At 40.5% G+C, this 12,142-nt stretch overlaps 1 protein-coding gene across 3 annotated transcripts in view; it reads right to left on the bottom strand.

Moving 5' to 3' along the window:
* Positions 1–3,554: 3,554 nt before the first annotated feature.
* The window catches only part of tmcc1a (transmembrane and coiled-coil domain family 1a), a 90,213-nt gene continuing 81,625 nt past the window's right edge, over positions 3,555–12,142 (bottom strand). For all 3 annotated transcript variants that reach the window (XM_061904271.1, XM_061904273.1, XM_061904272.1), the window contains 3 exons: positions 11,263–11,957; positions 7,920–8,055; positions 3,555–5,314 (listed from right to left, as the gene is read on the bottom strand). In XM_061904271.1, coding sequence (XP_061760255.1) covers positions 5,000–5,314; positions 7,920–8,055; positions 11,263–11,957 — 1,146 coding nt within the window. In that variant the 3' untranslated portion in view covers positions 3,555–4,999. The remainder of the gene's footprint in view (positions 5,315–7,919; positions 8,056–11,262; positions 11,958–12,142) is intronic.

Below are 12,142 nucleotides of genomic sequence, written 5' to 3'. Positions count from 1 at the left end.
TGGCCCTAAACAACCGGCCCAAATAGGAAGAACCTTATCCTGCCTTGGGAAGTTGTGATGGTCGACCTCCTTTGAAGACAACCCCTTTTTTGGTTCCACTCACCTTGAGGTTAATGACAGGTCACCACATCTCACCTCCTCCGTCCCTCAACCCTCACATTAGTTCTGCAGATCCACACACGGCACAGTAAGCACCGTGAAAGTGCAACCAGATGGGCACATTAGCACACCTTTCCATTTTTTTGACATTCACGTTTCTATTTTTTTCTACCATCATAAATATTCAAGGACCCAACACATGCTCTCCCACTCAACAATATGAGGAGGGATATTTTTTTGTGTGTGTCTGGCACATAAGAATGGAAATGAATGTTAAGAAGACTCGTGCTTGAATAAATGCAATACTTAAAGTCAGAGCAGATAGCCTCTCCATTTGGGTAATTGCAAATCAAACGTGGCAGTTCAAGGAAGCGACGATATAAAGTGCAACACAGGCATAAGCATACTACACCATTGTTTAGGGCCACAACAACTGGGGTGGGGGTGGGGGGTTGGGGGTAGCACATGATTATGGAAACCGGTCACTTGACTAAATGTTCACCATAGTGGTAGTCGGGCTCTGCAGGTGTTTGCCTGTTCTACTTGAAGTGCCTCATGCTAAGCTGCTAAATTTTTAGTCAACAGTGAGTCATTGAAAAGCCCATAGGGATAATTGCTCATTTTGCAGCACTTTGAACACCGTCTTAATGACAGATTTAAAGGCCTACTGAAACTCATTACTACCCACCACGCAGTCTGATAGTTTTTATATCAATGATGAAATATTAACATTGCAACACATGCCTATATGACCTTTTTAGTTTACTAAATTGCAATTTTAAATTTCCCGGGAGTTTCTTGTTGAAAATGTCGTGTAATGATGACGTGTACGCGTGACGTCACAGAATGTTTTTAGGAAGTATGAGCGCTGCACACACACACAGCTAAAAGTCGTCTGCTTTAACGGCATAGTTACACAATATTTTGGACATCGGTGTTGCTGAACCTTTTGCAATTTGTTCAATTAATATTGGAAAAGTCAAAGTAGAAAGATGGATTGGGAAGCTTTAGCCTTTAGCCACACAAACACACGGTGATTCCTTGTTTAAAATTCCCGAAGGTGAAACTTTACTATGGATCATAGCGCAGTCAAGCGAACATGGATCCCGACCGAATGTCAACCAGCAGGTTTCGGTGAGAAAATTGTGGTAAAAAGTCGCTTCTTACCGGAGATCAGCTGAGCTTTCCCCGTCCATAAAGCTGCCGTCGACTTCCCCGAGACATTGGCGTCAAGACACCCGTGGAGACACACCCCCGACTATCAGGTACTGTTAAACTCACTAAAACACTAGCAACACAACAGAAAGATAAGGGATTTCCCAGAATTATCCTAGTAAATGTGTCAAAAACATCTGAATCCGTCCCAATGCAATCGCGTTTAAAAAAATTTTTTTTTTATAGTCAGTCGCTATCAATATCTTCAAACACAAATCTTTCATCCTCGCTCAAATTAATGGGGAAAATGTCGTTTTCTCAGTCCGAATAGCTGTTTTTGTTGGCTGCTCCCATTAAAATCAATGTGAATATGTGAGGAACCATCAACGAGTGACATCATCGTCTACGACTTCCAGTACAGGCAGGGCTTTTCTGTTAGCGACCGAAAGTTGCGAACTTTATCGTGGATGTTCTCTACTAAATCCTTTCAGCAAAAATATGGCAATATCGCGAAATGATCAAGTATGACTCATAGAATGAACCTGCTATCCCCGTTTAAATAAGAACATTTAATTTCAGTAGGCCTTTAATGTTTAAATAAAAAATAAATGTACTACCCCCTTTTCCTGCATGGAGAGGTTATTAGGGGGCCACAAATGTTGCGCTAGCTGTTCAAAGTCGGGACCCGGAGTGGACCACTCATCTGTGCATAGAGATCAGTTGGGGACGTCTCTGCGCTGCTGACTTGTCCATTTAAGACGATCCCCTGCTGGCCCCAGTATGGACTGGACTCTCACTCTATTAACTAGACATCCATTGCACCGGTCACCCGAAGGGAGCGAGGGGTCCCCACATCTGTGGTCCCCGCTATGGTTGCTCATTGTATCCCATTGGGTTGAGTTTTTTCTTGCCCTGATGTTGGATCTGAGCTGAGGATGTCGTTGTGACTTGTGCAGCCCTTTGAGACGCTCGTGATTAAGGGCTATACAAATAAACTTTGATTGATTGACGTCTGAATTTTTTAAAGGACCATACTACTTAACTTTATATCGTAGCCAAACTTTTTCCTAAAGATATTGTCTAAAAGAAAATGTGTATTTTTATCATTTTTGCCCATTTATTGTCTTTTGTTTACTTTTCTAATTAATGCCAAAGTGCAGTGGTTCTTAACCTGGGTTCGATCGAACCCTATAAGGGTGAGTCGGCCTCAGGGGTTCGGCAGATGTCAAGACGCACCAGACTCATCCTGTAAATAAAAACTTCTCCCAATCGGCGTAGTATGGATATGGCAACAGCAGAAGTCACACTGATTTGCAGGTGTGTAATTTGTTGTGGGTTCATGCACTGTTGGTTTAGTTCTTCAAACAAGGTGACTTTCATGCATGGTGCATTTTGTGCACCAGTGAAAAAACATTTTACTTTGTCTCGAATTTGAAAACAAAAAAAGCATTGTATTTTTTAGTAAAGAAGAGTTGAATGCGCATATGAAACTGGTGGGGTTCTGTACCTCCAACAAGGTTAAGAACCACTGCCGAAGCGGCGTTGCAGTTTTGAATTGGCTTCACTCCGGTACAGAGGATATATCACTTTTCTCTCCACTTGAACCTATCAACATTTTTAACCTTTTCATATAAATTACTTCTATTTGCCAAATGTAAACCCTTGTTTATCGCTTTTAATTAGTTTCTGGCCTGGTCGTACTAAATTAATTAATGAATAACTATTTCGAACCTGTTTAAGACTGTCTAGGAGCATTTTTTTAACATTAAGAAAGCATTCTCAACCTGCAGTAACACCCACATAGTCACTTTTACAAGCCACAAACCTCAACAACACTCACCAGGCTGCAATCAGACCTAAGACATGTTACATTAGTAACATTGAAGACCAAAATGGGGCCACGAACAACTTTCTTGTTTAGGGCCGCATAAAGCCTAAGACCGGCCTTGGTGCAACTTGGGTCAGGGCTGTCACCGGACATCACCTGACTTGTGCTCACTCCATCCATCACTTGTATTGATCTGCAGCAGTCATTAGAAAGGAGGACTTCCACACTAACCTGCTTCCTTCTAGATTAAAACACAACACCTCACTGATAACAGACCACTCGCCCCTATTCCACATGTCCACAGCCTTCCACGCCCGTGTAAGAGCAGCACTACGTAAGGCTTAAGAGCACCATTTAGTGGTCACAAGATGAACAGTCGTTCACATCATTTAGAGCCCATCTGCTTATAACAAGACAGGATTTGACGAAAATAATATTTTAAAAAACCCCAAAAAGAACGAGGAAGATCACATGATTAGGAATGCATTTTATTTATTCCACACTTGGAAAAGCATGTCCAAAGGCACTGGAGTGGTTTATGACATAAACCAACATCAAGGTCATGCTGAGGTCAAATAAAAACGTTTAGTTTTCGGTAAAATTGAAAAGAATCACGTTGCCATTTTGACTAAAGTGAGTGTAATGTGAGCGCGGTGGACTCCTCTCTCTGAGGACGCTCGTCGCCAAAAGTGGCGAATCAAAAGGCTTAACCTACAGTATGTGATGTCTAATTGAGTGCTAAGGTGCAGCTGTACAGTTCATCAGCTTGTATCCTCGACAAGATGACAACGTGTACTCAGGGAGGCAAGAGTTAGCAACACACAACGCAGACTCCAAATTTATACCTCATAATGTTAAACCTGAAGAAGCCTTTACCAATAAAATCCGAGTCTCAACATCCATGACAGAGCTGCTGGTTGAACCCCTCAAGCATGCTTGGGTAGACTCAGGTTTGGCTGATTTCTCCATGAGCAAAAAGAGGAATGCACAGAGAAAATAAGCGTGCGATGAAAAGAAAAAACCTGATAAATGGGCAGAGTGTTTTTAACTGGCATGGCAGTGGAAACACTGTGGGTATAAAGCAACAACCCCCTGGTCCATCTGAGATGTTCTCTGCAGGTCAACATGGCTGAGGGAGGCAATTATAAGAGAAAATTGGTTTTACTTGGACAATATGTTGCTCAAATGTCATGTGTCTTCATTTCATAGATGCAAATATTGCATTGATTTGACACTCTGCAGATGTCCTCGGGTCATGTGCATCACTCACCCACATAAGTTAAAATCCATACTGTTTAATAGTGCAACTTTCAAATAAAATTAATAAAAACCTGTGTGCTATTAGAAATACTAGGAAGTAGGCAAAGGTTCATTCAGTCCAGTCTTTCAAACTGTTCCATCCTGACACATTTGATCACAGCAAAAAAGAACAAGAGCACCCCGTGTTTGAGGTTTTGGTTCAAATCTACCAGTTGCAGTTTAGCTGAGGTGTGTTCTGCAAGGCAATCCACCAAATCATTACACTAGTTTGAGGTGAGTAGCATGAGCCCAGTTTCCTGCCTATACTCCTCTCCAGGTGGCACGATGCTACATCATACAGAATAAAATAACATTGTAAATGGAACTTTTAGCGTGAGCTGATTTAACTTTCAAGATAAAAATAGTACAACACTGTGTTATGTAAGGGATATCAACACGACAACTTTTAAAAATGTAAACAGTCTTGTCTTTCCTAGCTCAGAATCATGTGCTCGCAACTCGCTTTCCCTCTCTCTGCATTGATTCCGAGCGACGTCCCAAATGAGCTCAGCCAGATTTTGCACACAGCCATCTTCGCCAAGCTTTTGTCTAAGTCCCTGCATGACAGCAGCCACACGTTCATCACCTGGTGTGAGTGAAGTAAGTCAAGTACGGCGCTCATCTTGGGGACTGGAGGGCGCGCTGCATGTAAGTCGACAGGGCGTCCCAGTTCTTCCACAAGAAGGCCGTGAGGATGAGAAGGAGGAGGGTGGAGAATGAGCGAGAGCGCGTCTTCATAAGAGGGACCACGCAATTGGCCACAGTTGACACAAAAACCAGAAGGACAGCCATAAGGGCCAGCAGCACATTGATTAGTTTTCCCAAGAGCATCCTGGCCGTGGCATTTTCCAGCCCCTCCAACTGGACCACCTGCTGTTGCTGCTGATGGAGCTCCATCTTGGAAATTCTGGTCTGACACACCTCCAAAGCCTCCTGCAAAAGACAATAAGTCCCGAATAAATCACTCACTATAGGTAAAACATGAGCTGTGCATAGAGCCATATGATAAAACTGAAACAATGCTCAGAGATAGAGATGGAAAATTTTGCTTGAGGGGTACTTTGAATTTTAAGCAGCCTTGTGTTACCACAACTCTCAAAAATACACCTATCAGTTTATGGGATGCCTTCATGGACTCAATTAGATGAGGCAGTGATTCTCTAACTGTATAATGTGTACTAGTGGTACTCATGCTCCATCTAGTGGTACACCCAAGTAGTTTATAAGTATGTATTGTATATCAGTGGTTCTCAAATGGGGGTACGCGTACCCCTGGGGGTACTTGTAGGTATGCCAAGGGGTACGTCAGATTTTTTTAAAAAATATTCTAAAAAAAGCAAAAATTCAAAAATCCTTTATAAATATATTTATTGAATAACACTTCAAGAAAATATGAATGTAAGTTCATAAACTGTGAAAAGAAATGCAACAATGCAATATTCAGTGTTGACAGCTAGATTTTTTTGTGGACATGTTCCATAAATATTGATGTTAAAGATTTCTTCTTTTGTGATGAAACGTTTTGAATTAAGTTCATGGATCCAGATGGATCTCTATTACAATCCCCAAAGAGGGCACTTTAAGTTAATGATTACTTCTATGTGTAGAAATCTTTATTTATAATTGAATCACTTGTTTATTTTTCAACAAGTTTTTAGTTATTTTTTTATATTTTTTTCCAAATAGTTCAAGAAAGACCACTACAAATGAGCAATATTTTGCACTGTTATACAATTTAATAAATCAGAAACTGATGACATAGTGCTGTATTTTACTTTTTTATCTCTTTTCTTCAACCAAAAATGCTTTGCTCTGATTAGGGGGTACTTGAATTAAAAAATGTTCACAGGGGGTACATCACTGACAAAAAGGTTGAGAACCACTGCAGTATATGAAGTATCATTGTATGCTAAACATCACAAGCAATGTTTGTGCATTGCGTGTGATGTTACAGTGGCCAAAATTATTAAATATACTAGTTAAATAAAAACTCTGGCTTGTTTTTAATAAATAGTTAGGCCTACTACGCTACTGTTGGCCATTATGGTGGTAGTTGAGAGGCAAGTGTTTTCTCAGGTGGTACTTGGTGAAAAACATTTCAGAACCACTGAGATGAGGAATTCTGAAAAAGCAATAACATCATTCAATTTTAAAATAAATAATATTTTTCATAGGTACAACAAAGAAGAGGAAACATACAATATCTGAAAGAGGCAATGTGTTTATACAAACTACATTTGATGAAATGATGAGTGGGTTTATTATTGCATTTTTATGAAATTAAGTATTATATAAATTATTATACCTAATGATATTTTGTACAAAAAATAATTATTAAACATGTTCTTTCACATTAATTAACTTTAGCACAAAACCTTAAAATTGAATTCAAGTTTGAATAAAAACAGTATAAAAATAATTTTATGCAAATAAAAAAAGACTGAAAATAATTGTAATTGGGGGGGCTCAATATGAAATTTTTGCCAAGGGCCCCAAATCAGCCTGGGGTGGTTAACCCACGTGGACAGCAAAGATCTCTAGCACCCCCTACTGTCATAAAAAGGGAATGCAGCCCAGGTGAAATCGGCTGAGGATGACACCCTGAGAGATATACAAGTCATTTAGAAAGAAAAAAAATTATGCGATTAATAGGTAGGTTCGTAGAATGAGAATATTTTTGGTCTCATCTTCCTGTTTAGAGTGTCAACATGTCTGATGAGATAATAATGGCTTTAACTCACTGACCGGTTTCAACTAGCAGAACTTCTTTTTTTTTTTTCTTTGTTATGAAAAAGGGAGTTTTTTTGGGTTGGTGCACTATTTGTAAGTGTATCTTGTGTTTTTTATGTTGTTTTAATAATAATAAAAAATAAAAAAAATAAAATAAAAAAATAAAAAATTCTTCTGCGGCTCTGTACCAATCGAGCCCGGTGGTTGGGGACCACTGCTCTAGGGTACGCGGGGGGTGATGGAGCCTATCCCAGCTCCACTTGGGCAGAAGGCAGAGTACACCTCATCGCAGGGCAAGCAGACACTCATATTCACACACTAGGGCCAATTTAGTGTTGCCAATCAACCTATCCCCAGGTGCATGTCTTTGGAGGTGGGAGGAAGCCGCAGTACCCAGAGAGAACCCACGCAGTCACAGGGAGAACATGCAAACTCCAGACAGAAAGACCCCAAACCCAGGACCTTCTTATTGTGAGGCACACGCACTAACCCCTGTGACTGTGCTGCAATCCATGAATAAAATATATCAAATTGAATATATGAATGCATAAAATACATAACGTGCTACTTGGACTTTATTGCTACTTACGACAGAAGAGCATTCTCTGTTTATACTTTTTTGCCAGATGAATCACCTGTATGTACAGCTAAAATTAACATTGTTATTGCTACAAATTTCCTGTAAAAAATAAAAACAAGTGTGTTGAGACTTACAAGACTACAGGTATCTAAAAATTATAAATTCAGCTGGAGTTTTGGTGAGCCAATCCAAGCAAAGACTACAGAGCGTCAACCTGACAAGACAAACCTGAATGTCTCGTGCTCTCTCATACGACTGGTAGGCTATTTTCTCCTCCATGCTGGCCAGCTCCTGTTTGAGGTTTAGTATCTCATTCTGATGAAGCTCCGTCAGGTCGTTAAGCTGCTCCTCCAAGCGTTCACACCTATAAACACAGGCACACAAAAACACACGTGTAATGAGCTTAAACAGAGAAGTACAAGGAGAAGCCAGTCGAAAGAGACTGTCACCTGATCCCCTGACTGGACTGGTGGCAAGACTAGGACATGCAAACTCATCTCCTGATCCAGCAGCCAATCCCAGCATCTACACAAAGTGACCACTAATGGGAATCACTCACCTAGAAAATAGCCGCAGGCTGGCAGGAAAGTCCAATAGTAGAATGAAAAACAAAAATAGCATAGAACATAGGATAGTACGGCCATGTGTTTGAGGGGAGTTCATTAAAGAAAGTGCAACATGGGGTAAAGTCTAATAGGCATACAATGATATTTAAAAAATGTAACATGTTACTATGTGGTGACAAACTACTGTATGTTTCTTTTAAAACTGATTTATTTGGGGTTTTGTGACATCATTGGTCAAATGACTAGAGCAGTTCTCCATTTTTATAGGAATATAGGAAAATAAAATTCTGTACTTTAATTAAGTGATATTTTTTTGGTCATACCTCTAGATGGAGCCCGCGCAACACTAATGTTCCACGTACCACAGCTTGAGAATTACTGGACTAGAGGTTTAGCGGGACGTGTAATCATGGTAAGTTTTCAGCAAGGTACAAAGTATGGTACCAATTTTCACCAACCAGTAGACGTTGAGGGGTAGGAAGTGTTACTGCCCGTTGTCACACGTCTAGGCCATAATCAAACACAGTGATGCCATGTTTTGCTAGCAGGAGTGAAGGCTAGCAACAGCGCTAAAGAGAAGTCAGAACTTAAAAAGCCTCTGCCGTTGTTAAAGTTTGATGTTTGGGAACGCTTCACCAAAGAAGCGAATTGCTAGGACCAACGTCATTTTCGGGCTAAATAGAGCACAACTGAATATAAGCTGCACCCAACTACAATTTTTGGTTTACTGTGTGTGTGTGTGTGTATACATATATATATATATATATATATATATATATATATATATATATATATATATATATATATATATATATATATATATATATATATATATATATATATATATATATATATATATATATATATATATATATATATATATATATATACATACATATACATATACATATATAAATATATATATATATGAGGGCTTCACGGTGGCAGAGGGGTAGTCAGGGTTCAATCTCGGGCTCTGGATCTTTCTGTGTGGAGTTTGCATGTCCTCCCCGTGAATGCGTGGGTACTCTGCCTTCCTCCCACTTCCAAAGACATGCACCTAGGGATAGGTTGATTGGCAACACTAAATTGGCCCTAGTGTGTGAATGTGAGTGTGAATGTTGTTTGTCTATCTGTGTTGGCCCTGCGATGAAGTGGCGACTTGTCCAGGGTGTACGCACCTTCCGCCCGATTGTAGCTGAGATAGGCACAAGCGACCCCAAAGGGAATAAGCGGTAGTAAATGGATGGATATATATATATATATATATATATATATATATATATATATATATATATATATATATATATATATATATATATATATATATATATGTAGGTGTGGGGAAAAATCACAAGACTACTTCATCTCTACAGAACTGTTTCATGAGGGGTTCCCTCAATCATCAGGAGATCATCCCTCAATCCTCTCCTGATGATTGAGGGAACCCTTCATGAAACAGTTCTGTAGAGATGAAGTAGTCTTGTGATTTTTCCCACACCTACATATTGCGCTCTACCACGGTATCGAGCACTATTCTCTGGATAATCCAATCAAGACATATATATATATATATATATATATATATATATATATATATATATATATATATATATATCAGTTGTGGTCAACGTTTACATACACTTGTAAAGAACATATTATCATGGCAAATTTTCTTTCATCTGACCACAGAACTTTCCTCCAGAAGGTCTTATCTTTGTCCATGGGATGTCGGATGAAATAAAAATTGAGCTGTTTGGCCACAATACCCAGGAATATGTTTGGAGGAGAAAAGGTGAGAAATTTAATCCCAGGAACACCATCCTTACCGTCAAGCATGGTGGTGGTAGTATTATGCTCTGTGCCTGTTTAGCTGCCAATATAACTGGTGCTTTGCAGAGAGTAAATGGGACAATGAAAAAGGAGGATTTCCTCCAAATTCTTCAGGACTACCTAAAATCATTAGCCCAGAGGTTGGGTCTTAGGCGCAGTTGGCTGTTCCAGCAGGACAAGGACCACAAACACATGTCAAAAGTGGTAAAGAAATGGCCAAATCAGGCTAGAATTAAGGTTTTAGAATGGCCTTCCCAAAGTCCTATCTTAAACGTGTACAATGCTGAAGAAACAAGTCCATATCAGAAAACCAACAAATTTAGCTGAACTGCATCAATTTCGTCAAGAGGAGTAGTTAATGATTAAACTAGAAGCTTGCTGAAACCGCTGAAGTAGGGATTTTATTATGTGTAACTTTACACCCCTAGAAAAGATCGAACATAACATAACATTGCAGTATTTACACACAAAATGTAAGGTAAAGTACTTGAGTACTTGAATTACCATAAAGCATGCTGTATAAATGCCTGTGGATATTATTTTGGTTGCATGGCAGCTGTTGTAACAGAGAGCTTCCATTGTAATTGACAAAAGCTGCAACACTGACTGCAGAAGGCACGTGCACTCACAAGGCACATGTCTATATTTGTGGAGCTTTGCAATGTCTCACTTCCACTATTCGAAATGGGAGAGGGTCCTTATTTTTTTTCCCTCTTATTGGAACATTCTAGAATAATACAGGTTTTTAAGGGCTACAAACACAGCAAAGCATAAAGACAGAGGCTTTGACGAGACGTTAAAATATGCAGACTTGAAAACAAAAGGTGAACTAATCTATAGGAGCTTCTGTCCTTCTCTCTAAAATTGTTTTTGGAGATATTTATTTCAAGTACACAACCATATTTCTACAAACTAGTAACAATCAGCTTTATAAGTAAGTCCAGAGAAGCAGGAAGGAGATGAGATGAGGGTCAAGGTTTTGCTTTTATCTACTTATGCAAACAATGATAAACAAGTTCTACTCAACACATGTGGAATCAGCGTTGCCTGTGATGATAAATCTTTAGATATCTATGATTTATCAGCGAAAGTGTGGCCTATTATCACGCAAAGTTTGGAAGGTGTTGTGTTGCGCTAGTTTGACACACTCATTCTGCCTGAAAGTTCCTTACCTGAAGCGTTCCTCCTGCAGCGCCTGCATCACGACTGTGTAGTCTCCCTGATACTGATTCTTCAAGCAATCCAGGTTCTCCTCGAGGCGTGCCTGGCTGTCCCTTAGGTCCTGCACCTCCTGCAGCAGCATGTCCAGGCTTGAGCTCTGAGCCCTCTCCAGTGTGTTACCCTTAGAGCTGGGGGGCCCTCCAGGGGCCCCTGTAGTACTGTTGGCCCCTGCTGAGCCAGACGTGGCACTAGAGCAGTCATCTTCACTGCCGTACTTTGGACTGGACTGGAAGTGATGGCCGGCACTGCCCAGCGAACGACCACCTACCAACCCTGCCACGCATTCCTCCCCCGAAGGATCGTCCAACGAGTCTTTCAGAGAGGGGATGTTGTCGGCGCTGCCAAACTTGTTTCTAATCAGCGAGGCAATCTCCCGTGGTTTGGAGACAACAGCCCCAGCGGCCGAGTGCGTGGCGTGGGAAAAGCTGGACAACCCCCCCTTGACGCTGTCCACTACACCCTCGCTGAAGCCTGTAACTTTGGCGCCGACGTCCTTCAAGCCTTGTTGCATGTCCCGAAGAACATCCTTGGGTTGTCGTGGGATACCGTTGTGCTCGACTTCCCGCAGCTTACGATGGTAGTGCTCCAGTTTTCTTTGGAGCTGCTGGATGCTCTGTGCAGACTTCTGGTTCTTTTTCTCAAACACCTGAACACCACAAAACAGGTTTTCATCAAGGCAGAAAAATAAAAGTTGATTACTCACTTTAAATATCTATCAACTTATCAATTCATTGACAGACCTTTAAGTATGGGCTTTTCATCTAGCGGCCTGAGGGCCAAATCCGACTAGGAAATGACCCTAGGTTTAGTTCAAAACATTTTTGCAACAAA

The sequence above is a fragment of the Nerophis ophidion genome, linkage group LG06 (genome assembly GCF_033978795.1).
Source record: "Nerophis ophidion isolate RoL-2023_Sa linkage group LG06, RoL_Noph_v1.0, whole genome shotgun sequence".
NCBI classification, from domain to species: Eukaryota; Metazoa; Chordata; class Actinopteri; order Syngnathiformes; family Syngnathidae; genus Nerophis; species Nerophis ophidion.
The sequence above is the reverse complement of the archived record's forward strand: the minus strand, read 5'-3'. Positions and strand labels throughout refer to the sequence as shown.